This window comes from Chiloscyllium plagiosum, unplaced genomic scaffold, assembly GCF_037043375.1.
Source record: "Chiloscyllium plagiosum isolate Xiang-an unplaced genomic scaffold, Cpla_swu_hap1 HiC_scaffold_20, whole genome shotgun sequence".
NCBI lineage: Eukaryota > Metazoa > Chordata > Chondrichthyes > Orectolobiformes > Hemiscylliidae > Chiloscyllium > Chiloscyllium plagiosum.
Genome location: NW_028270158.1, coordinates 55,294,610 through 55,321,566, shown reverse-complemented (window position 1 = coordinate 55,321,566; position 26,957 = coordinate 55,294,610). Strand labels below are relative to the sequence as shown.

Sequence of the window (26,957 nt, the reverse complement as noted above, 5' to 3'; positions counted from 1 at the left end):
TGTACGTCAAGGTCATTTAGATCCAGGTAAGACAGCTGGGTTAGGATTTAACCCTATCCCAGGTCTCAGGTTATCAGCTCATCTAAAGACAGCATATCTGATTGCACCATGTTCACTTTGACTCTTTGGGTCAAAGTCTTCAGCATATCTTGAACCCCATCCTTCTGGCCATAGAAGCATGACTACGACACACTGAGCCACATTATGGTCTTGGAATAGTTAAATTGCTTTTATGTAGCCACTTGTTCCACAGTGAGGTGTCAGTTTTAGGGATGGGGTGTAGAGGGGGAAAATTGGGGGTGGTTCTGGCAAACTACCTCAACTTGTTTTCTGGCATTGCAAGGCAACTATTTTGCTACAAAATACAACAGACACATGCTGGTGAATTAAAATTTAGCCATTCAGAATGACACAGCCATTTCTAGAAGCCATTTGTAATCTTTTTATTTAATTACAGCAAACAACATCAGCAGATACATTATCATGTGACAACAAGGCCAGCTAGAATTGCACTGCCTGAGGAACAGATGACCTAGCTGCATACGTTAGTCCCCCGTGGGACCTTAAAGCAAACTGAGTTTAATGATTTAATCTTATTCTGGATACGTTGTTTCTTTTTTTAAGACCTAGTAACAGTAGCCCATTCAGCTCCTCAAGCATGATTTTCTGTTAGATTATGACTAATTAGTCGAGGCTATTTCTCAGGTTGTGAACAGGTTCTGTGCTGCAGTCTGATCACAAGTCAGAATACAGTGCGGAATAATATAAAATCACCATTCGTTAAGCACAGGAAGTGTTCATACATTGGATCTTTAAAATATGGGATTGCGTTCGTAAGTATGAGTGTTTATAAGTTGGACTTTGTAAATTGGTGATCTCCTGTGCCTGAGTTCCATTTAACTGCCTTTACTCCACATCCCTTAGTGGCTGTAGCAGAGACAAAATAATCTATTTCAGCCCTGATAGCTCTAATCGTCCCAGCAACCCCGTCTCTTCTTTGGAGAAGATTTCTAGATTTCAGGAATATGTTTCTCATGCCTGTGTTAGTAGAGATTTCTTTGATAAATTAAAGAAGTATTGCCATGCCAGTCTAGATTTTGATGTCTCTCAGCCAGCTGTAGTGATTATAATGCGATCAGCCAGGTGGACGGCATTGTATATGAGTTCCCTGGTTGGGGCTGTTAACCTGGTCCAAACAGGGAGCACTGGCTGACAGATATAAACAGGAAATTCGCAGTTACGTTAGAGCCCGGGTCCTTGGAGAAGGAGCACGCGGTGTCAACCAACACCCTGGAGTTGTTCAGGGAGAAGTGGGCGCCGCAGGGAGTGGAGTGCATCATTTCTCCCTCCAACTCTATTTTGATTTAGTCCCTACCCTCCCCTTCACTGTTTTGATCACACAGCACTGCCCTTTGATGTGAAGGGCAGTGTTTGTCACTGGCCACCCGGGTGTTTGCTGAATTTGAGTGTATGCGTAAGGACTCTCCTTGAAGGCGACTATCCCTAGACCAGCTGCCCTACAGGAAGGAAGAAAGAGAAGGAGAAGAAGAAGAAGAGACCAGCACTCCCACTGCTGGTCTCTGGGACCCTGCCCAGACTTGCCTCAGCTGTTGCTGCTTGGGGCCTACCTCACTGCTGCTGCCTGGGACTTGCCTTGGGGCCCCTCCCAGGACCTCCACCACTGCTGCTGTTGCTGGAGGCCCACCTCCACTGCTGCTGCCTGGGACTTGCCTTGGGGCCCCTCCCAGGACCTCCACCACTGCTGCTGTTGCTGGAGGCCCACCTCCACTGCTGCTGCCTGGGACTTGCCTTGGGGACCCTCCCAGGACCTCCACTGCTGCTGCCTGGGACTCAATTTTGGGGCTGCCTGGGACTTGCCTCGGGGACTCTCCCCAACAGGTCTGCCCCCACCACTGCGACCAAGAGCCTGCCCAGGACTTGCCAGAGGCTTGCCTCCACTGCTGCTGTTGTCTGAGGCCCACCTCCACCACCGCTGCCTGGGACTCGCCTTGGACCCCTCCCCAGGATCTCCACTGCTGCTGCCTGGGACTCAATTTTGGGACTGCCTGGGACTTGCCAGGTCTGCCCCCACCCTGCGACCGAAGGCCTACCGTAGACTCGTCTGAGGCCTGCCTCCACCGCTGCTGTTGTCTGAGGCCTGCCTCCACCGTCGCTGCTGCTGCCTGGGGCCTAACATTCGGCAGCAGAGTATGGCGAGCCCGAAGGTCGCGGGGCCCAGCCGCACCTACGTCGGGGTAGCCGCTGCCTTGGGCTCGGCTGTCCCAACCCCGGCTGCGACATCAACCCCCTTCAGGCACCTCACCAAACGCCTGGGGGTCAAGGCCTATCCCCACCCTAATATGTCCATCGAGGCCTGCAGCAAGGCCATGGCTAGTGTGGTCGGCCCACTGGCCATCGTCGCTGCGGCCCGGATGTACGGGAAGGCCGTCTTCTTCCTGAAGACCGAGCAGGCGGTCCACCTGGCCGTGGAGAGGGGGCACGCTGTGGGCGGGACACATCTGCCCGTCGACCCTCTGGAGGTTACGGCCCAGAGGGTCGTGATCTCTAACGTCCCGCCCTTCATTGCCAGCGAGCTCCTTCTCCCCCACCTCGCCACCCTGGGGGAGATCCGGTCAGGGGTCCAGCCGCTCCTGCTCGGTCTGAAGGACCCTGCCCTCTGACACGTATACTCCTTCCGGCGCCAGGTGTTCATTTGCCTGGCCTGGGAGGAGGTCACCGAGGGCACTTTCACCGTCCTCCATGAGGGCGTGGCCTACTGCGCCTTCTGGATGGCGGACGGCGTGCGGTGACACCTGTGCCGCGAGGTGGGGCACATTAGAAAAAACTGCCCCACCCAGAAGGCCGCCCAGCCCGCGCCGTTGGCTGATGGTGGTGCCGCCGCACCCACTCCCCCTCCCCCGAAGTCAACACCACAGGCCCCGGCACCGGAGGCTAAGCCAGGAGCTTGCAATATCCCAGCCTCTGGCAGGGAGGGGGGTGAGCGTCCGGCCGGCCAGAAGGCGCGGGAGAAAACACGACGCGTCAGGCCTGCCCACGGGGAGACCACCCTATCCCCTTCCCCGGAACCTAGCCCACGACCTGCCCCGCCCCGGCACGACAATGCCCCCGGCCGTGCCAGCGTCGCCCCAGCGTGGGAACCCTGACCCTCAAACCCCCGAACCTGTACCTGACCCTAACCCCACTGACCCCACTCCCCACCCCGATGGAGAAACCGCTCGGGCTTTAACACTCGACCCTGGCACCGTGACACCTGGCCTGGGAGCGCCTGAGCCCTGCCCAACCCAGCCATGCCCTGGCACTAACCCGGGGGGAACCACCGCTGCTCCTCCACCTGCAGCGACCGTGTCTCTGGGCCCCGGAGAGGGAACCGGGCCCCTGCCCCGCCCGCCCTCACCTGATAAACCCGGGGCGGGGCAGGAAGTGACACGGCTGGCCCTCCCCACCCTGGCCACGCCCCCTGTCTTTCCCCAGCCATTCGTATTCCTGGAAAGGCTGGGGGGAGGGACCAGGTCTCTGGGGAAGAGGCACCGGCCCTTGGAAGGGAGAGACTCTCCAGCAGCGCGCCGGCGGTGCTGCCCCTCTCCGGGGGACGAACCAACGGTGCCCCTCGACTGTCCCGCACCGCGGCCCGACTCACCCAAACCCCCAGGGGCTACAGCAGGGCCTCCTGCTGCCTCGACTCCTCTGGCCCCTGACCAGCCCCCATCCTCTCGGTGGGGGAGGGGTCGGTGACCGAGGGCGACCACCCGGAGGAGGGTTCGGGATCGGTGGCGGACACCGGGGACGACGCGGACTCCGTCTGCAGTGACTTTTTTGAGTCCCAGGTGCCCCCCGCCGATCTCCCCCTCATCCCCCTCGAGGAACTCCGGGAATTTGTCGAGGAAACTCTGGGTCGCCGGGATAGAGCCCAACTGGCGCTCGACCGCTGGAGCTCCTTTGAAAAAGTTTACTGGTCGGCCCACCCTGCCCGCCAGGCGCCTGGGCTCGACGTCAATGAGCGAAAGCGAGTCAGGAACTTCCTGGGGGCACTCCTGGTGAGGGCGAGGGACTTCAGTGCCCCTCCCTCGTCCTCCCTGTAAATATATACACGGGTTTGTTAATTGTACTGGTGGTGGTTGCACAAAGCTTCCGACATGGAGACGACTATAGCCAGCCTCAACATCAACGGCAGCAGGGAGTCGCAGCGCAGATTCCAGACCCTCTCGGTCCTTCGGGACGGGAGGTATGCGGTGTGCTTCCTGCAAGAAACCCACACTACCCCGGGAGACGAAGCCACCTGGCTCCTGGAGTGGCGAGGGGGGGTCTACATGAGTCACCTCACCCGCAGATCTGGCGGGGTGGCTATCCTGTTGGCCCCGCATTTTCAGCCGGAGATCTTGGGGGTCAGGGAGCCAGTGCCAGGCCGTTTGCTTCACCTGACGGTTCGGCTGGGGGGCGCGGTGCTTCACTTGGTGAACGTCTACGCTCCCCTGGCCGGGCCGAGGCAAGCGAGCTTCTTTGAAGAAGTGTCCGCTCATCTCGCTTCCATCGACGAGAACCAGTGCGTCGTCCTCGGGGGAGATTTTAACTGCGTCCTCGAGGGCAGGGACCACGGCGGTGCCCGCACTGGCTGCGCGTCGGGGAAGAGGTTGGGGGACTTGGTCAAGTCCTTCGACCTGGTGGACGTCTGGCGGAATCTCCATGCCGACTCCATCGCCTTCACCTTCGTGAGGCCTGGGGTTGGAGCGTCCAGAATCGACTGCCTGTACGTTTCACGGGCGTACGCCTCCTGTTTTCCGAAGGCCTCCACGCGGCAGGTGTCGTGCACGGACCACCACCTGGTGTGGGCGGAACTCCTTCCGTTCAGCGCCAGGCTCGGCTCCGCGTACTGGCACTTTAACAACCTGCTGCTGGAGGACGAGCGGTTCCGGGACTCGTTTCGTCGTTTCTGGGCCGGCTGGAGAAGGAAGCGGGGAAGTTTCCCCTCCCTGACGCTATGGTGGGACGTGGGCAAGGCTCACGTCCGCGTCTTCTGTCAGGAGTACGCGAGGGGGTCGACGAAGAGGCGGAAATCCAGGATCGGGGAGTTGGAGAGGGAGTTGCTCGACCTGGAGTCACGCCTCGGTCAGCCCGACGCGGACCCGGCCCTGCGCGGGGCGTACGAAGAGAAGAAGGCCGCGCTCCGGGACCTGCAGCTCGTCGGGGCTCGGGGCGCGTACGTGAGGTCGCGGATCCAGCTCCTCCAGGACCTGGACCGCGGCTCCCCTTTCTTCTACTCGCTGGAAAAAAGGCGTGGCACCCGTCAGCAGCTCCTTGTGCTGCTGGCCAACGACGGGTCCCTCGTCTCGGATCCGGAGGGCGTCAGGGCCCACGTCCGAAACTATTACACGGCCCTGTTCTCTCCGGATGCTCGTCCAGCGAGGATGCTCGCAGAGTTCTGTGGGAGGACCTGCCGCAGCTCAGCCCGGAGGACGCCGGAAGGCTCGACGCTCCCGTCACTTTGGAGGAGCTGACCGGCGCCCTCGACCGGCTCTCGAGGGGCAAAACCCCGGGGCTGGACGGGCTGACTGTGGAGTTCTTCAGGGCGTTCTGGGACGTCCTGGGGAGCGACTACGCACAGGTCCTGGGGGAGTGTCTAAATGCCGGACAGCTGCCCCTTTCTTGGCGCAGGGCAGTCATCGTACTGCTGCCAAAGAAGGGGGACCTTCGTTCCTTAAAGAACTGGCGTCCGGTCTCCCTCCTCAGCACGGATTACAAAATCTTCGCCAGGGTGTTGTCTTCTCGCCTGGCCTCCATGCTGGCCCACATGATTCACCCGGACCAGTCCTACACGGTCCCGGGCCGGAGGATACAGGACAACGTCCACCTGGTCCGGGACCTGATCCATTTCTGTCGACGGGCTGGTCTGCTGAGCGCCTTCCTGTCTCTCGACCAGGAGAAGGCGTTCGACAGGGTCGATCACGAGTACCTGCTCGGGACTCTGCGGGCATTCGGGTTCGGGACGCGGTTCGTCGCCCGGATCCGACTTTTGTACGCCGCCGCAGACTGTCTGGTTAAAGTTAACGGGTCCCTGACAGCGCCCCTTCGCTTCGGGAGAGGAGTGCGTCAAGGCTGCCCCCTGCCCCCTGTATTCCCTGTGCGTGGAGCCTTTCCTGTGCCTCTTGCAGAGGAGGTTGTCGGCGCGGGCACGGGGGTGGTCCTCTCGGCCTACGCCGACGACGTGCTCCTCACTTTCACCGACCCGGCTGACCTGGGGAGGATGCGCGAGTGCCAGGCCGCGTACTCGGCGGCGTCTTCTGCCAGGATCAACTGGGCCAAATGTTCTGGACTACTGGTCGGCCCGTGGCGGGTGGACTCTCTGCCGGAGGAGTTACAGGGGTTCAGCTGGAGTACCACCCATCTCCTCTACCTGGGGGTCTACATCAGCCCGGCTGAGGAATCCTGGCCGGCCAAAGTCTCGGCTCGCCTAGGCCGCTGGACAGGACTGCTCCGAGTGCTATCTTACAGGAGTCGAGTGCTGGTCATAAACCAGCTGGTGGCCGCCATGCTGTGGTACCGGCTGGTCACTTTGGTCCCTCCTCCTGGCTTTGTCGCTGACATCCAGAGAACGTTGGTCGATTTCTTCTGGGACAAAAAGATGCACTGGGTCGCCGCGCAGGTTCTGAGTCTCCCTATTGAGGAGGGCGGTCAATCGCTGGTGTGCATCCGCACCCAGGTCGCGACGTTCCGCCTTCAGACCTTGCAGCGATACCTTTACGTCGAGCCTCCTCCTAGGTGGTGTGCCCTGGCGACGTATTTTTTCCGCCAGGTGCGTAACCTCAACTACGACACGCAGCTCCTGTTCGTCGACCGTGACGGTTTGGAGGTCGCCCTCAAGACGCTGCCTGTCTTTTACCAGGACCTGATCACTGTCTGGAACATGGTCGAATCGCGTCGCGCCTACCCTCCGGCTGGAGTAGCGGCTGTCGTCAGGGAGCCGTTGCTCAGGAATCCGCACCTCCGTACTCGCGGGTTCGAGTGGCTGTCGGAGGGGAGGGCCGTGGCGGCGAGGGTGACCAGGGTCGGGTCGTGCTGGGTGCCGGGGGCCTGGGCTGGACTCTGCCGCAGGACATAGCGAGCAGGGCAGCGGTAGACGTCCTGTAGGTGGCCACCGCCATCCGACGCCTTAAAACAGCGGTGCTCGGACCCGACGTAGTGCACCAGTTGGAGGACGCTCAGGTGTGCGGTGGGATCCCGTCCGCGCTCACCCCAGCCCGGACGGAATTTCACATTGGCCCCAAGGTCCTGTACTTCCCGCGGGAGCCTGTGCCCCACAACCTGAGCCGCCTCCGAAATTTTAATTTTGTTTTGTTTAGGGAGGTGAAGAGAAAGGCCCTGTATCGACTGCTGCTGCACACCATCCACCTCTTCTCCCTCATCCACCGTCCGGACATGCCTTGGTGTGCCCATTTGCCACTGGGCGGTGGGGATCCCCACTGGAGGGCTCTCTACGCGGGAGTCCTCCCCCTTTCTCTCGGGGATCTGGGGTGGAGGGTGCTGCACGCAGCAGTCCCCTGCAACCGCAGATTGCGGTGGTTCACGGACTCCCAGCCCAACTGCTTGTTCTGTGGCGCTGTGGAGTCCGTGGACCATGTATATATTGGGTGTGGGCGTTTGCACTCCCTTTTTGATTTCCTTAAAAACCTTCTCCTCTGTTTTTGGCTGCACTTCAGTCCCACGCTCCTGATCTTTGGGCACCCGGTACGGAGGAAGGAGGGCAGGTCTGAAGACCTCCTCGTGGGTCTGCTCCTGAGCCTGGCCAAACTGGCCATCAACAGGTCGAGGCAGCGGGCCGTGGAGGGGGTCGTTAGGGCCGACTGCCTGCCCCTCTTCCGCGGTTACGTTAGAGCCCGGGTGTCCTTGGAGAAGGAGCACGTGGTGTCCACCAACACCCTGGAGTTGTTCAGGGAGAGGTGGGTGCCGCAGGGAGTGGAGTGCATCATTTCTCCCTCCAACTCTATTTTGATTTAGTCCCTACCCTCCCCTTCACTGTTTTGATCACACAGCACTGCCCTTTGATGTGAAGGGCAGTGCTTGTCACTGGCCACCCGGGTGTTTTCCTATCTTCCTGGTGGTGGAAATTGAATAAAGATTCGTGCACTTTGTGTCTCTCACTGTGTCTCCCACCTGCACACACACACCATGGGTGCTGGGGATAAAATAAGCACTACCGCAGTTAGGTGGTAGTGTGGGGGTTAAAGGGAAAAGAAAAAAAAAAGGAGTGTTAAGGGCAGTGTTTGTCACAAAAGAAAGAAAAAAGGAAAAAAATAAAATAAAATAAAAAAAGAGACTCCTACGTCCTTTTCACTCTGGAGCTGGCTCTGAGGGAGCCAGACCAGTGTCAAGTACTATGCGTGTGTAAATAAAGGGTTACTTGGTGCCAGGATATAGGCATCTGTAGAGTTATTTCACTGGCTGCAACCTTCCATCTCAGAGGCAAGCCTGCTATCAGAGAGCCACACACTTACAGAGCTAAGAGAAGCAGCTGCTGAGGGTATGCATTATTCATGAAGCATTTACTTTCTGGGAAAGAACTGTCAGCCTGCTGACTTCTACACAATATCAAAACAGAAGTGTGGTATGGAACATTGCTTGGTTCTTGTTACAATGGTGACATTGCTTGTACATTTTGATATTGAGATGATCTTAGACCATGGCAGATTTGCATCCATCTGGGACTTTGTATATTTTTTTTAAAAAATCCTCCCCTCTTTCTCCTCTTCGGTTTTCCCACTGAACAACCCAGCTGAGTCTCCACATTCCAAGCTGATCGCCAGCACTCTGCTTATTCTCTGTGACTTGCTCATGGTCCGGGAAGAAAGCTCACCAGTACCTTCTCACGGGCAAACTTGATGTTGAATAAATGCCGACCTAGCCAGAGATACCCACATCACATGAATGAACAAAACAAAAATTAACTCCAAGAAAGATTTGAAGGGGAGTTCCTCTCAACCCATCAAGCCCAGGTCATGGATGGGCTGAGGGGAGCAACCAGTCTGTAGAGATTTTTGACAGCAAATGCTGGCTTATTAATTTGAATTTGAGAAATGCTGATGCTTGCTGTTAGTAAAAAGTCAGGAAACGACTGGTTTTGTGGCAAAGTATATGGCTTATCCTGCCTTTTGAGCTGCAATCAACTCTAAGCAAAGCTGACTTTGAAAATGTCTTCCCACTGGATCAAGGGCCGAAAGCAAATTGAATTGGGCGACTAAAAATATAACTTTACAACACAAAACTGCTGCTGAAGTCAGATCATGAGGATATCCTGATAGTGGAAATAATAAATGTAGATTGATGCAATGCTTTCCTAAATTTCAGGCAAAAGCACTTTGCACAGTCACTAAAGAGTTTGTTCCTGTGGAGCCTCCGTTATCACAGAGTTTGGGTGTGTTTCAAATCAACACTGAAAGCAAATTGAATAACTTGGGAGGAAAATGCAAACATTCCCAACTAAGTTATGGCTATCCTCCTGTAGCTTTCTGTGCTTGGCCAACCTGTGCACATAAATGTGCAGGAACGGGTTTGTGTTCTGTTCCTCTCACTCGAAAAGGCCCAGTTTCATTTTGCTGATGCAAAACTCACTTTATTGCTTCCTTCCTGTTACTCAGAAATTCTTATTCTGTTTGCCAGAGGTGTTGGATGTTTGTGGAGAGGAAAAAGATTGGGAAGGCCAGAGATAAAGTACTGGGAAGTGGGGACTGATTGAATGGCTCTTGAGATGACATGCATAATAATCTCCTCTGTGTTTAATGGTTCTAAGATAAATATAAAAAAGAACACTGTACTTTAACTTTGAAGGGGAAGTGCATTGTCTGAACACGTTGAGTCTTCCAGTGCTCTGCGCTCTTGCCTTTGAAGTGTTTTCAGGCCATAGTATGCAGATGCTCCTCTATTTGTCAGAGGCTGCCATTGCATTATTTGGCCAGTAGATGGACTCTGTTTGAAACACCATTACTATTGCATTGTTAACTTTAGAAGGGTAAAATATCACTCAGTTGTCATCAGACCTAAACCATTTTCAAATTCATTCTTCCTTCGTCAGAAAGACTTGCATTTCTATAACACCTTTCATGAACTAATGGAGCAGTTTTGAAATGTAGTCAGTTGTATCATAATTAGACACTGCATGCCTAGGTGTAAAATTTCTCCTGCTCCTTGGATACTGCCTGGCCTGCTGTGTTTTTCCAGCACCATATTTTTCAACTCTGGTCTCCAGCATCTGCAGTCCTCACCTTTTTCTCCTAGTAAAATTTCTTTTGTTGATTTTACAAGAAAGCATGTTAATTGTTGACCTCTTATGTACACAATATTCGTAAATCTAAAATGTGCTTGTTAATCCCCGTCAATGTATTTATCATAGAATTCTTGTAATTGCAATGTGGAAGAAGCTGAGTGTGTTATGATTGTGACACTCCATCTGCTTGATTCAGTGGAAGAAAATTGTCATGGTGTGGAATGATTAAAAGAATGAGCGAGTTGTTTTCTTATGTCATTGCTTTCTACTCTGGTTTCAGGTGGTCTGGCTGCAGTTATCTACACAGACACTCTCCAGACAGTCATCATGATTATTGGAACAGTGATACTGACCATTGCAGGTACTGTTTGTGTGATTCACCGTGGGAATCCTGAATTTTTTTTCCCTGGCTTCATTCGGTGGGCGGGTGCTGCATTTTTAAAAAAAATTCATTCCTGTGATGTGAGTGTCACTGGCCCGACCAGCATTTATTACCCATCCCTAATTGCCCAGGGGGCAGTTGAGTGTCTGAGTTACATGCAGGCCAGACTAAGTAAGGTTGGCAGTTTCCTTCTGCAGATGACATTAAACTGTTGTCAATTGGTTCATTAATGTCCATCACGAGACTCCAAATTCCAGATATTTATTGAATTCAAATTCCACCATCTGCCATGGCAGGATTACAACCTGGGTCTATGGATTAATAGTCTGGTGATAATACTACCAGGCCATCACCGAGAGTCATAGAGATGTACAGCATGGAAACAGACCCTTGGTCCAACCCATCCATATATCCCAACCCAATCTAGTCCCACCTGCCAGCACCCGGCCCATATCCCTCCAAACCCTTTTTATTCATATACCCATCCAAATGCCTCTTAAATGTTGCAATTGTACCAGCCTCCACCACATCCTCTGGCAGCTCATTCCATACACGTACCACCCTCTACATGAAAACGTTGCCCCTTAGGTCTCTTTTATATCTTTCTCCTCTCACCCTAAACCTATGCCCTCTAGTTCTGGACTCCCCGACCCCAGGGAAAAGACTTTGTCTATTTATCCTATCCATGCCCCTCATCATTTTGTAAACCTCTATAAGGTCACCCCTCAGCCTCCCATGCTCCAGGGAAAACAGCCCTAGCCTGTTCTGCCTCTACCTGTAGCTCAAATCCTCCAACCCTGGCAACATCCTTGTAAATCTTTTCTGAACCCTTTCAAGTTTCACAACATCTTTCCGATAGGAAGGAGACCAGAATTGCACGCAATATTCCAACAGTGGCCTAACCAATGTCCTGTACAGCCACAACATGACTCCCAACTCCTGTACTCAATTCTCTGACCAATAAAGGAAAGCATACCACTAGCCGCCTTCTCTACCCTATCTACCTGCGACTCCACTTTCAAGGAGCTATGAACCTGCACTCCAAGGTCTCTTTGTTCAGCAACTCTCCCTAGGACCTTACTATTAAGTGTATAAGTCCTGCTAAGATTTGCTTTCCCAAAATGCAGCACCTCGCATTTATCTGAATTAAACTCCATCTGCCACTTCGCAGCCCATTGGCCCATCTGGTCCAGATCCTGTTGTAATCTGAGGTAACCCTCTTCGCTGTCCACTGCACCTCCAATTTTGGTGTCATCTGCAAACTTACTAACTGTACCTCTTCTGCTCGCATCCAAATCATTTATGTAAATGACAAAAAGTAAAGGGCCCAGCACCGATCCTTGTGGCACTCCACTGGTCACAGGCCTCTAGTCTGAAAAACAACCCTCCACTACCATCCTCTGTCTTCTACCTTTGAGCCAGTTCTGTATCCAAATGGCTAGTTCTCCCTGTATTCCATGAGATCTAACCTTGCTAATCAGTCTCCCATGGGGAACCTTGTTGAACATCTTACTGAAGTCCATATAGATCACATCTACTGCTCTGCCCTCATCAATCATCTTTGTTACTTCTTCAAAAAACTCAATTAAGTTTGTGAGACATGATTTCCCACACACAAAACCATGTTGACTAACTCGCATCAGTCCTTGCCTTTCCAAATACATGTACATCCTGTTCCTCAGGATTCCCTCCAACAATTTGCCCACCACTGAGGTCAGGCTCACCGGTCTATAGTTCCCTGGCTTGTCTTTACCACCCTTCTTAAACAGTGGCACCACATTTGCCAACCTCCAGTCTTCCGACACCTCACCTGGACTATCGATGATACAAATATCTCAGCAAGAGGCCCAGCAATCACTTCTCTAGCTTCCCACAGAGTTCTTGGGTACACCTGATCAGGTCCTGGGGATTTATCCACTTTTAACTGTTTCAAGACATCCTGCACTTCCTCCTCTGTAATCTGGACATTTTGCAAGATGTCACCATCTATTTCCCTACAGTCTATATCTTCCATATCCTTTTCCACAGTAAATACTGATGAAAATACACATTTAGTATCTCCCCCATTTTCTGTGGCTCCACACAAAGGCCGCCTTGCTGACCTTTGAGGGGCCCTATTCTCTCCTTAGTTACCCTTTTGTCCTTAATATATTTGTAAAAACCCTTTGGATTCTCCTTAATTCTATTTGCCAAAGATATCTCATGTCCCCTTTTTGCCCTCCTGATTTCCCTCTTAAGTATACTCCTACTTTCTTTGTACTCTTCTAAGGATTCACTCGATCTATCCTGTCTATACCTGACATATGCTTCCTTCTTTTTCTTAACCAAACCCTCAATTTCTTTAGTCATCCAGCATTCCCTATACCTACCAGTCTTCCCTTTCACCCTGACAGGAATATACTTTCTCTGGATTCTTGTTATCTGATTTCTGAAGGCTTCCCATTTTCCAGCTGTCCCTCTACTTGCGAACATCTGCCTCCAATCAGCTTTCGAAAGTTCATGCCTAATACCGTCAAAATTAGCCGTTCTCCAATTTAGAACTTCAACTTTTAGATCTGTTCTATCTTTTTCCATCACTATTTTAAAACGGATAGAATTATGGTCACTGGCCCCAAAGTGCTCCCCTACTGACACCTCAGTCACCTGCCCTGCCTTATTTCCCAAGAGTAGGTCAAGTTTTGCACCTTCTCCAGTAGGTACATCCACATACTGAATCAGAAAATTGTCTTGTACACACTTAAGAAATTCCTCTCCATCTAAACCTTTAACACTATGACAGTCCCAATCGATGCTTGGAAAGTTAAAGTCCCCTACCATAACTACCCTATTATTCTTACAGATAGCTGAGATCTCTTTACAAATTTGTTTCTCAATTTCCCTCTGACTATTGGGGGGTCTATAATACAATCCTAATAAGGTGATTATCCCTTTCTTATTTCTCAGTTCCACCCAAATAACTTCCCTGGATGTATTTCTGGGAATATCCTCCCTCAGCACAGCTGTAATGCTATCTCTTATCAAAAATGCCACTCGCCCTCCTCTCTTGCCTCCCTTTCTATCCTTCCTGTAGCATTTGTATCCTGGAACATTAAGCTGCCAGTCCTGCCCATCCCTGAGCCATGTTTCCGTAATTGCTATGATATCCCAGTCCCATGCCCTGAGTTCATCTGCCTTCCCTGTTAGGCCCATTTGCATTGAAATGTGTGGGTTTCCTCTGGGTGCTCCGGTTTCCTCCCACAGTCCAAAAATGTGCAGGTTAGGTGAATTGGCCATGCTAAATTGCCATAGTGTTAGGTGTCGGGGAATGGGTCTGGATGGGTGCGCTTCAGCGGGTTGGTGTGGACTTGTTGGGCCGAAGGGCCTGTTTCCACACTGTAAGTAATCTAATCTAATCTAAAAAAAATGCAGTTTAATTTATTAGTCCTACCTTGGCCCTGACTGTTTGACTCACTTCTGTTCTCAGCTGTACCCAACTCAGATCGATCTTTTTCCTCACTATCTCCCTGGGTCTCATCCCCCCACCTTACCAGTTTAAATCCTCCCAAGCAGTTCTAGCAAATTTCCCTGCCAGTATATTAGTCCCCTTCTAATTTACGTGCAATCTGTCCTTCGTGTACAGCTCACTTCTACCCCAATTGAGATTCCAATGATCTAAAAATGTGAATCCTTCTCCCATACACCAGCTCCTCATTTGCTCTATCCTCCTATTCCTGCCCTCACTAGCTCATAGCATTGGGAGTAATCCAGATATTACAACCCTTGAGGACCTCCTTTTAAAATTTCTGCCTAACTCTGTGTAATCTCCCTTCAGAATCTCAACCTTTTCCCTGCCTATGTCGTTGGTTCCAATGTGGACAATGACCTCTTGCTGGTCCCTCTCCCCCCCGTGAGTACATTCTGCACCCTCTTTGAGATGTCCTTGATCCTGGCACCAGGGAAACAACACATCATTCTGATTTTTCTCTGCTGGCCGCAGAAACGTCTGTCTGCACCTCGGACTACAGAATCCCCTAACACAATTGATCTCTTGGAAGCCGACATACCCCTCATTGCATTAGAGCCAGTCTCAACACCAGAAACTTGGCTGTTCGTGCTACGTTCCCCTGAGAACCCATCACCCCCCCCCTACATTTTCCAAAACAGCATACCTGTTTGAAATGGGTATATCCACAAAAGACTCCTGCCCTAGGTGCTGACCTCTCTCACCCTTCCTGGAGTTAACCCATCTATGTGACTGTATCTGAGACTTTCCCCCATTCCTATAACTGCCATCCATCACATACTGTAGCTGTTGCAAATTCCTCATCGCTTCTATCTGTCTCTCCAACTGATCCACTCGATCTGATAAGATTCACATTCAACAGCATTTATGGCAGATATAATCCGCAGTAACCCTTAAACTCTCTTTAAACTCCCACATCTGTCAAGAAGTACATATCACTGCAAAGGCCATTTTTGCTCCTTCACAATCTACAGACCCAGAAAATAACACCGTCTTATTCCTCTACAAACACTGCCCCGGGTTAAATTAATAGCTATGGCTTATATTTTAAGTTTAATCAAGAGACTTATCTCCAAAAACATATAACCAAGAAAGAATCCACTGTACCCACTACTGCAGCCTTTCTCTTGGACAGACTTAAAACAACAATTAACTTATCTGATTCTGTGCTGTGAACTTCACCCAATAGTTCCTCCAATATTAGTTGTGAATTTCACTGTTTGTTAATTTTCCCAGACGCACTCCAATGTCCAGCGATACACGAATTCAAACAGCAAAGGCAGTAACTGTGCAGGTTCTCTCTCTCGCTCTCTCTCTCCTGCATTGTCCTCACCATGTGCTTCCTTTGTCTGCCCTTCTCCCTTTTAAACTGCTGTTGTTTTGACTTTTTTTTTCCAAAGTTCCAAAACAATGCAACAGCATATAAAACAGTAATTGTTACTCCTGGAATTCGAGGAAATCACCTCCAACACCTAAAATACCTCAAAAAACAAAAGGAGCAGCTCTTACAGCCAGAAATGTTTCCCGTCCTCCCTCCCCAAATGTAATTTTGTTCCTCCCTACACTGCTATCCCCCCCCCCCCCAAAAAAAAAACAAAGGGATTACCACCTGTTGCCATTTCTTGATCTAGTTAGCTGTTGCCATATTCTGATATGGCAGATTGGGCATATTCTAAAGGTATTGTCACATGATCCAACCAGGCCCCACACTCTCACCCTGATGTCCATCCCCAGAACTCTCTGCCTTCCTACCACTTATTAGAAAGTGAACAGTCTCCATCATCTGATCAGATAAGTCTTGACTAGTCAGTCAAGTAGCTCTCTCCCTCCCCAAATCATTATTTTTTCAATACTCCTATGATCTTTGTCACAAGAGTTTCTCACAATTCTGTGTAAGAGTTATTCTTTAATTGATCCACTTTAATTGATGGAGACTTTACAGTGATTGTTGAGGACTGGTAACCCACAACATTTTGAAATAGGCCATCACTGGTTGCCTAGAGGATCCACTGTTCCAAGCAGCAGGCCTGTTTGATATGGAAGTCAGAGCATCCTGAGCTACACAACAGCCTCATTACAGGAAAGGATCAGGCACAATGGAGCTCAAATCTACCTCCGATTCAGCCAAAATGGTCCAATTACAGTTAATGTTGGTGGAATCCAGTAGATTCTATTAGGCTTCACAAGGATGCAATGGGTTGTTGTCATCCTGGATTCCAACCCCCACAATCACCCTCATATTTGCACCCTATACTGGACCAAATGCTTGCCAAACATGTTTAGTCCTAGCCCCTCATTGCCTCAATAAACTCCCACTTCAATCCAGGCCCATTATCTTCATCTGGTGATTTACAGAACAGGGCCTTTTATGCATTTACAGATTCCAGAGCCCACAGTAATGAGGCTTGTCTCCTCAGACTGGGATGGGCCTATCTGCTGTCTGATTTTTATGATCTTCCTCAATGATGATGTTGAAATATGTAAAGATAAAATTGAATGAGACTCAGACTCAAAAAATGCCAGACCGCCTGAGGTACTTAAGTACTTTAACTGAAACTGGGTATAGTTTTCAAGGTGAGGTTTTACCAGGTACCAATAAAGAGCGATTTAAACATCAATAGCAGTGAAGAGGCAGGAGGTTGATCACTTGTGTCAGGATTTTGGATTATGAGAAAATTCTAGATTTCCTGCTGGGTTTCCTTGTATACAACTGATAAAGTTAAAATGTAGGTGCAATATGCAAATAAGGAATTCAATGGTGTGTTAACTTTTATTATAAGGGGGTTGAATTGAATTAGCTTTATTATCACATGTACTCAAATAAGTAGTGAAATGTTTACTTTTGCCACTTATGGCACCATCTTAGGTACCAGGTATCTAGGTACGAGATTCTTCCATGCAAGCTTTTATGAAAAAGATTAGAAAAATAAGGAAGGAAAAAATCCAGCAATTCAGATCGTAGGAACAAATTACAAAATAGAGAAATAAAAAGTTCAGAAGAAGAGTAAATAAGTCTTGTTGCAAACAGAGCTTTGGTGAGACCACTCCTGTGTACAAGATCAAGGTAGAATATATCTGCCTTGAGCGTTACAGTCAATAGATTGATTCATGAGAGAGTTGTCTTGTGAAGAGCCATCAAGTAGAATTATTAGAGTTTAGAAGATTGAGAGGTTAGATACCAAGAGGCTGTTTTGCTTGGTTGGAGAGCCAAACACTCAGGGTTTATAATCTCAGGACAAGGATGACCATTTAGGATACAGCTAATGAGAAAGTCTCCAGTCAAAGGGCTGGAATGGTCAATATTTAGAATAGCCTGTAGGTAGAATAGTGCAGGAAATTTGCAAAGGCAGCATCTTCCAAACCAGTGACCATGACCACCTAGAAGAACAAGGGCAGAAAGCACATCTGCAAATCTCCTCTGAGTTACACATCATAACTTGGAATTTGGATCACACTTCCTTCACCATTCTGGGAACTTCTTTCTTAACAGCAGTGTGAGTATACCTAACACATACAGACTGTAGTGGTTCAAGAGCAACTTGTGATGGCAAACTTCATATTGTAATGCTCCTAAAAAGAGGAGGCCACTTCTAGGAGGTGAAGGGCAAGGCCAGATCTGAAAATATGTTTCCTCAACCTTTTCTATTATATAAGATCACATTTGACTAAACAGAATAAGAATGAGATATCAGGGATAAATGTGTGAAGACTTCAGAGACAATTCTTTGTGAATAAAACTTCAAAGTAGAGTTAGACTGTCCATTTGGCTCATTGACATTATTATTTTGAAAGAATAGGTTTAGTACACATAAGCATCTCCTACAAGAGCTCAATTGGCTACTGCACCAAATCCTGAAATAAATATACAGGTTCCATAGATAAAACTCAGCAAGATCAATAATTATAGCAGCTGGACTGGCACAATAGCTTTTAATGTATTTTTAAAAAATCTTATTTACATTATTTTTGTAGCTTTTAATAAGATCGGAGGGTACCACAACTTGGAAAGTGTATACCTAAAGGCAGTTCCAACAAAGATTATTCCCAACACAACGTGCCATCTCCCCAGGGCAGATGCCATGCATCTGTTCAGAGACCCAGTGACTGGAGATCTCCCATGGACCGGCATGATCTTTGGACTGAGCATCCTGGCGATGTGGTATTGGTGCACAGATCAGGTAATGTAAACATATTTCACCTTACATTCATTTTCTTATATATTTTGATATACACAATCCCAAATGCAGGATCTATGTTAAATACTCAGATTTGTCCCAGATAGCACAGCTTAGATGTTTAGTTCAGAGGATATTTGTTCAATTTACTGTGCTTCGATGGGTCACTTGGTCAATGCTTTTGGTGTGGACTCTGACATTTGGGCAACTTTGTTAACTGGCAACTTTGCATTCAAGTTCTTTTGCGTTGTCAATTTGGAGATGGAGAGACCAAAAGGAGCAGTTGTGCTCATTGAAGAAAGGTTTGAATCCATGGCGATTCCACTGGTGCAGTTATTGTATAGTCTGGATTCAGTCACACTCAACCCTACTGTCGAATCAGGTCTGCCCAGTCCTTTCTGTTCAAACAATGATGTCACTGACCGGCGTGGTGCGGCCTTTTGGTAATTATTGCATGGTACTTTTGAGTTTTGGAGGCCACTGGACTGCAGCATTAGTCTTCTACTTTTGCTCAAATCAGGGCTGCTTGAAACAATACGCAGTGGTTGAAAAGTCCGAGTATCTACATTTGACCGGAGTAAAGCAGCTGCTGACTTTGTGGGGGCTATGTATCTTTCTCTCTGTAACAAAGAAAAAACATTTGAATGAGTTAGTCAGGTAGATTGAGAGGCAAATGTGTTGGGTTTGCTGTTTATCTGACTTGAAATTTGTGTTAAACATGTTATAGCATTGATGCGAAACAAGGTCGTTTGATATCTGTGTACTTTTGCTTGTTTTCCCAGGTACGCCTGCTCCACAAACAAATCTAGTCATTTAAGGGAGTAGCCAAGTTCCAGTTAACATGAGTAGACTGTCCTCAGTTTATTTTAACTTTTATTCCTGTCAGTCAAGCTGTGTCCTGTTGTTACTTCACCTAAAAGTGACAACTTGCTAAGCAAAACCAACATCAACTTTTGGACGATATTTTGTTTTCGAGAGTTCTGTTTTACAACTAGAAATGCAAAATAGTTTAACTGCGTCCCCTTACTTACTTTCATGAAGACTTTTTCAACAGTCACCTTTCAAAAGTGAAATCTCAATCACAGACTTTCTACATTGTAGAAAGAGGCCATTTGGCCCATCGAGTCTACTCTAGCTCCCCCGAAGAGAATCTCATGCCAGTATTAAGGGATACAGATGGATGGATTAGGAGTGGGTAGATGGAGCTAAAATGCAGATAAGCCATGATTCCATTGAATGGCAGAGCAAGTTTGAGGAGCTCAATGGCATTGACCTGTTGCTAGCAGTAAATTAATCAATGAAAAATATATCTAATTTGTCAGGTAATTGTGCAACGGTCACTATCTGCGAAGAACCTGAGCCATGCAAAGGGTGGTTCAATACTGGCAAGCTATCTCAAAATGCTGCCTATGATTTTCATTATAATGCCCGGGATGATCAGCCGTGCCCTCTATCCAGGTAATGGAGTTCAAGCTATCATTTTTCCTAAGTCTTGTTTAAATCTTTGAACATTTTCCAAAGGATGTTATTATAGATTTTGCAATTGTATATAAATAGTAATGTCCATTGTGGGTCAGTTCACACCACTCACTTCTGAGTCAGAATGTCATGGCTTCAAGTCCAACTTTAGAGACTTCAACACAAAAAGACAGACTGATAATCCAGAGCATTACTGCCAGAGTGCTGCATTGTTGAAGGTAATATGTGAAATTGAGGTTCAACTTTAGCTAGCTGTAATAGATAACAAGGCGCTATGTCAAAGAAAATCAGAGAGAGCATCCTGCTCAACATTTATCCCTCAATTGATGTGAAACAAGCAGATTATCTGGTCATTACAATGTTGTAGTTTTAAAATCTTGCTGTGCACAAATTAGCTGCCATGTTACCGTATTACAACAGTGACCATAGTATAAGTGTACTTAATTGATTGTTAGCCATTGGGAATGTCCTAAGGTCAAATGCTCTAAATGAATTTTTAAAATTGATGATATATCATGTCAACAGTTACAATGCTCATCATAAATGTGAGACAGCCATTAGATGGATTCCAACTTTGAGTCATCTTGGTTATCAAAACTGGTCAAAGACCTGTGACATAATACTTCAGAGGCATGGATCAGGAGTGATTTGATCGAGTTTTATCAGACAATAGATTGTATGATTGTGTAACTAAATTGATTAGAGAATGATAGGAGAATCTGTTTTAAGTTGCACAAGACTATACTGAGGCTCAGTGTTAGAAGGCTGTTGTTTTCCTGATGGATAGCTGACCTCTGCTACAGGCAGTACCAAACACAAAGAATCACAGATGCTGGAAACCTGAGACAAAACAGAGTGCTGGAGAAGCACAGGAGCTCTGGCAGCATCTGTTAAGAGAAAAACAGAGTTAATGTTTAGACTGTTCTGCAGATAAAGATAAACTATTTTCCCTGGTGAGAGCTACTAAAACTATAGGGACATTGTCTAAACATTAGGGCCAGACCATTCAGGATGGATGTTAGGAAGCAGTTCTCCACACATAGAGTGAGAGAGATTTGGAACTTCCTTCTGTAAATGACAGTTGATGATAGATCACATATTCATTTTAAATCTGAAACAGATAAACTTTGGTTGAGCAAAGTGATTATTAAGGGATATCAGCCAAAGGCAGATAAATAGTTAGGCCACAGATCAACCATGATCTCATTGAATGGAGAAAGAGGCTCAAGGAGCTGAATGGTCTACCCCTGTCCCTATTGCAGATGATGTGGAATTCAAACAGACACCAGATTGCTAGAAATTACAGTTTCTTTGGAAGACTACATCCAGGGTTCATAGTCTAAAGACAAGGGGTGGGCCATTTAGGAATGAGATAAGCTGAAATATGTTCACCCAGAGTGGTGAGTCTGTGGAATTCTCTGCCACAGATAATAGCTGAGGCCAAAGCATTGAACATTTTCAAAACCAAGTTAGTTTATAGTTATTAGGGCTAAAAGGATCAAGGGGTATATGGTGAAAATGGGAACAGGTCACTGAGTGGGATAATCGGCCATGACCATACTGAATGGCAGAGCAAGCTGAAAGGGCCGAATGGTCTATTCCTGCTCAATGTTTCTATGTTTTTGTGTGTGCACTCACAAGCCAATGTGAGAAAGGCCTTTTCCTGTCCCTCCATTGTTCAGGAATATACACAATGTTGGACAGTTATTGTGTAACGTGAGAGTCTAGTCCTGTCAATCAGTGGCGTCTGGCTGCTATAATTTCAGTCTTAGTCACTGTGTGAGAGTCATAAACGCCACCTTTATACTATTTATAAAGTGGTTATGACAATAAGATACTTAGTAATAGACTTCTCCCTGCTAAATGACACTTCATACATGTCATAGATATTGCAATAGTTCCAAATACAGTTGTATAAGTAAAAGTCATATTATATTCTATTGCACACTGCATAGCATCTAGCAATGTTTGAGGTTAAAACAGTGCTGTATAAGTACAAAGTGTTGCTCATAATTATGTAAACTATTAGCTGTTTGTTCTTTAGAATTTTTCACAATGTAAAATATACACATTAAACAATGTCGGTAAGCATCTATTCATGGAAAACAGAAGTGTGCAAACAGCACCACTTTAGAAATAGACATTAGTTTGGGTCTGTCTTTAAATGAAGATTAATGCTCAAAAGTCAGATTAAAATCTTCAACTTCATTTGTTTATGTTTTACCATGGGCCATCTCCTGGTTTTTACAATAATTACATAGCCATAGTCTGGAGTTTTCCCTTGATAATTCATTTATTTTTTAAGGGAACTGTTTCTATTGAGGTGAAATATTAATCACTTGTGAAAAAATAAACAAACATTTAAATCAGGAACTGGTGCCCATTTGCACTTGCTCCTCCTAAAACTGGACAGATCGGTAACAAGGTATTTTGCAGACAGATCCAATTAAAGGCCTGACATTTTCGTGGATAAAGCTCAGATTTGAACGCAAGAAGAAAAAAAAAGGAAGAATTTTCCCATTGTCTCCTACCACTAAGTTATTGAAGAAGGTTTCCTGGCTCCAGATTTCCCCACTGTAAAAAGCATAGTGAGAATGAACCAACCTTTATAAGGATAGCAATCTTAAAACAGTGACGTTTGGCACCAGCATTATTGGTTTGATTTTAGGCAGGGTCACAGTGAAACTGGAGTGCATTTTCCAAATGTGCCGTACACAAAACAAACACCCATTCTCATCTCATAGACCTGTTACTCATATCATACCAGTATTATTCCTGTGTTACATGATAAGGTGGCCCATTAAATAAATATTATGTTACATGGCGGGTCGAGATAAATCCTTTTCTTTTTGTTGTTAAGCACAGCCCAGGAAATAAGTTTATTTTTGCATAAACCAGCTGCTGGATTTGGATAAGACAATGTGACTTATGGTCATTATAGAAGAAACCAACAAACATCTGTTATTTCCATTGAGCAACTTGAACATGATGAACTATAGTGAATATATTGCAGCTAGAAATGGCCTCTCAATTCACAAAGCTCACCTTCTGGCTTGTCCTCTAGTTGAATAACTTATCGCTCTCCATAGTATTTAAGTGTAAAGGACAGAGCATGCAGAATAAAACTAATATTGTGCCAAAGAGTAAACATAATTCTTTTATAACTCATCCCTTCCTTGAAGCTACTATGAACCTCCTTACTTTACCCAGTCATAGGATCAGAGTATTGCTGCATGAAAAGAGGCCCTTCAGCCTAATGTGGCCATTCCAATAATCAAACACCTATCCACACCCTCTCTCATGCAATTTCAAATTTGCTATAATGTGGCAACCAGAACTGCCCACAGTATTCCAGCTGTGGTCTACTCAATGTCCTATATAGCTCCATCATAACCTCCTTGCTCTAGCCTGACCAATAAAGGCAAGGATCCCACATCCCTTCTTAACCAGCTTATCTACCTGTCCTGCTACCTTCGAGGATCTTTGGATCACACCAAGGTCCTTCTGATCCTCTACCACTACCATTCATCATATAATCCCTTGTATTGTTATTCCCCCTCGCACTTTTCCCTCTCCTCTCATCTCCATTTGTTCCGCATCTGCATGAACTTTTCCTTCCCTTTAGGTAGAATGATAATCAACCAAACACAACTGTGAGGAGAAAGTGAGGGCTGCAGATGCTGGAAATCAGAGCTGAAAATGTGTTGCTGGAAAAGCGCAGCAGGTCAGGCAGCATCCAAGGAACAAGAGAATCGACGTTTTGGGCATAAGCCCTTCCTGAAGAAGGGCTTATGCCCGAAACGTCGATTCTCCTGTTCCTTGGATGCTGCCTGACCTGCTGCGCTTTTCCAGCAACACATTTTCAGCTCAAACACAACTGTGGCCAACATGTCATGAAGGGTAATGTAAACCCTCAATGGACGCGAGTATGTTGATGGAAGCATCATTTTCTAAAGTGAATCTGGGTGACACAGCCACAGCGCACACCCACACCATCCATGGTTACAAGAGGGTACTCAAATCTGGCTCTTGGTACATTCACACATCTCATGTGCAGGTCACTGCTCATTAGTCCAGTTGCATGGACATGTTGGCTTTATGGTTATTGCTGTTCACAGGAAACTGCTATCTGGAAAAGTCTCATGACAAAGGTTTAGAAAGTAGAGCATGCACACTGGGCGATCTCTGTATAAATTCAAGACCCTCCATGATTATTGGTTGGCAAGTGGAGATCGACATCCCTTCCACCAATCAGGGCCTGCTCCATCCTCCAGCCCCACCCTAGATACTGACTAACCACCAGTCAGAATGGCATCATGTGGCTACAATTTGAAACCACCCAGTCATTAATGATTAGGGTATTCGTTCTGGGATGGGTTTTATGGAATGGGAAATCTACTGCGGACACATCTCCTTGAGTGGTTACTGTCCTGAGAAACAAGGGACACAGGAATGTCCTATTTCATTGGATAATCAAGGCAAATGTTATTAAGCAGCAGTTAATTTTGCATACTAGGTCCAACAACAAACAACAGAACTAATTGGCAAATGTTTTGTTGTTGTATAGGTTCATGGTAAATATGGGCCTGGTTATCAGGAAGGTGCACTGTTTTTCTGCAAATAGTGCCACAGGATGTTCTAAATTCAGTCAAACTGTGTTCCCAGATAATTAGTGGTCAGCAGTAAAGGGACAACATTGCTGACTTGAAGAAAGCTGCACCTTAAGTATCTGGCAAGCTCTGTTATGTCAACTTCTCTTATTACAGCGTTAATTTGATACAGGCACTATTTCTACCTGAACCACTGACTTCCAGGGACAGGCAGCTGAGCAACCAATCAGATTGAGGAATTCTCATATATAGCAAACCGAGAAAGCAAAATGGAAAGCATCAAACATTATTGCCTCTGAGATCTTCATCTTCAGTCTAAGAAAAATACTCTTGTGGGTTTTTAATCAAATTATTTTGGGGAAAGTTAGTGCCTTTTTCTCCCCTCAGCATGCTGAGACATGAAGATTAAAAAATTTTCAAGTGGGCGGCATGGTGGCTCAGTGGTTAGCACTGCTGCCTTACAGCACCAGGGTCTCAGGTTCAGTTCCAGCCTCGGACGACTGTCTGTGTGGAGTTTGCACATTCTCTCCGTGTCTGCGTGGGTTTCCCCCGGGTGCTCCGGTTTCCTCCCACAGTCCAAAGATGTGCAAGTCAGGTGGATTGGCCTTGCTAAATTGCCCATAGTGTTAGGTGCATTAGTCAGAGGGAATGGGTCTGGGTGGGTTACTCTTTGGAGGGTCGGTGTGGACTTGTTGGGCTGAAGGGCCTGTTTCCACACTGTAGGAAATCTAATCTAATGAACAATAAGCACACTTTGTGTTACATTCATGCGCAATAGTATGTAACACAGAAAAAAAATCTTTACAGAAGTTTTTAAAAAGACTAATAATGGAATCATAAATCTGAATAAATTTCAAATTGTTGAATTGGCGTAGCTTTGACATATTTTATGTTGAATCACATTTAATTCCACTGAATAAGGATTGAGCAATGTACATTCACAATTAGCGTCGGCAGTTCCAATCACAGAATGTTGGAGATATAGCAGGTACCAAGCTAATAAATCCCTGTTAATCAAGAAACAAAACCATTCTGATAGCAAATTGGATATCAAAGCCAGATTGTCCATTACTGCAGTTACTGTGAGGTGCGAATTGAGAACATGCTTGTTCATTCGCTTGTGCATGTTCAGATCTTCATCTTACTTTAAAAGCGGTTCTTGTGCTTATTTCTACCTTTGGAGCCAGGGTTTCTTTTGGCATATTCTGATTCAAACTAAATTGGCAGCATCTTTGAGGGCAAATGCTTTCTGCTCCAGATCCACCTTCCACATGTGGGCTTCTAAATATAACGGTGGCAATTTTAACCCATTCACAGGGTGGGACAATCACAGGACCAGGTGTAATACAGCGTTTACTGCTTTCTCCACATAACCTTTGATCCCCTTACTGATCAAGAACCTATCTACCTTCGCCTTAAATACATTCAATAAAACTTGGCTTTGACAGGCTTCTGCAGAAATGAGTTCCCAGATTAATCACCCTCTGGCTGAAAAACTCCCACTCCTCTCAGTTCTAAAGCATCATCCCTTCACTGGGAAGCTGTACCCTCAGGCCCTAGTGTCTCCTGCTTGTGGAAACATCTTTTTTACATCCACTCTATTCAGGCCTCTCAGCGTTCTCAAAGTTTCAATCAGACACCCCCTCATCTTTGTACACTCCAAGTACAGACCCAGAATTCTCGACTACTCCTCACATGATAAGCTCTTCATCCCAACTTGCTCCACCATTCAATAAAATCATAGCTGAGCTGTGGCCTAACTCCATATGTCTGCCTTGAGTCCATATGCCTTGATATCCTTGATTAATAAAAATAAGTTTATCTCAGAATTAAAATTAACAATTGAATTAGCAGTGAACGCCATTTGAACAAGAGTCACAAAATCTCCACTACTCTTTGCATGTTGAAGTGCTTTTGAACATCTCTCCTAATTCTTAGACTATGCCCTGGGTTCTTGAATCTTCGACCATTGGAAATAGTTTTATCTTGATCTACCCCGATATCCTAAAATCCTCGAATAGATCATCCCTTAAACTCCTAAATTCTACAGAATAAAGGTTTAATTTGTCTAATCTCTCCTCATTACTTAACCCCTGAAGTCCAGGCATTATCCTTGTAAACCCGGATTGAACCTGCTTCAGGGCCAAAAATGTTCTTCCTAAGGTGTGGTGTACAGGTACTCACAGTACTCCAAGTGGTGTCTAACTAGAGTTTTATATAACTGCAGTGTAACATCGGCATCCTGACACTCCAGTCCTTTAGATAGGAAGACCAGCCTTCCATTAGCTGCCTTGATTATTTTCTACACCTTTCTGTGGCATTTAAAAAAGTTGTGCACCTGAACCTCCAAATCTCCTCATGCAAAATGCATGATAGAATGGTAAGCTGGTTTTCTGGTGAAAAAGTGAGAGTGTTATGAGATAAATTTCTCCAGAATCCAGCAACCGTTTTGCTTGGACACTTGGCATTTGTTGAAGTATTCAGTGTTAAAAATAAAGTGAATTGCCACTAGCTATTCACAGGCATTGCTTTGATA

General features: G+C 46.9%; 2 protein-coding genes across 6 annotated transcripts in view; one reads left to right on the top strand and one right to left on the bottom strand.

Annotated features, from left to right (window-relative positions):
- Positions 1–26,957, top strand: part of LOC122560524 (sodium/mannose cotransporter SLC5A10) — a 147,028-nt gene that overhangs the window by 43,746 nt on the left and 76,325 nt on the right. For all 5 annotated transcript variants that reach the window (XM_087997961.1, XM_087997963.1, XM_043711228.2 and 2 more), the window contains 3 exons: positions 10,554–10,634; positions 18,130–18,335; positions 19,655–19,790. In XM_087997961.1, coding sequence (XP_087854087.1) covers positions 10,554–10,634; positions 18,130–18,335; positions 19,655–19,790 — 423 coding nt within the window. The remainder of the gene's footprint in view (positions 1–10,553; positions 10,635–18,129; positions 18,336–19,654; positions 19,791–26,957) is intronic.
- The window catches only part of LOC122560523 (uncharacterized), a 45,193-nt gene continuing 36,306 nt past the window's right edge, over positions 18,071–26,957 (bottom strand). The window contains exon 5 of the mRNA XM_043711225.2: positions 18,071–18,952. Within this exon, the coding sequence (XP_043567160.2) occupies positions 18,497–18,952 (456 nt within the window). The 3' untranslated portion in view covers positions 18,071–18,496. The remainder of the gene's footprint in view (positions 18,953–26,957) is intronic.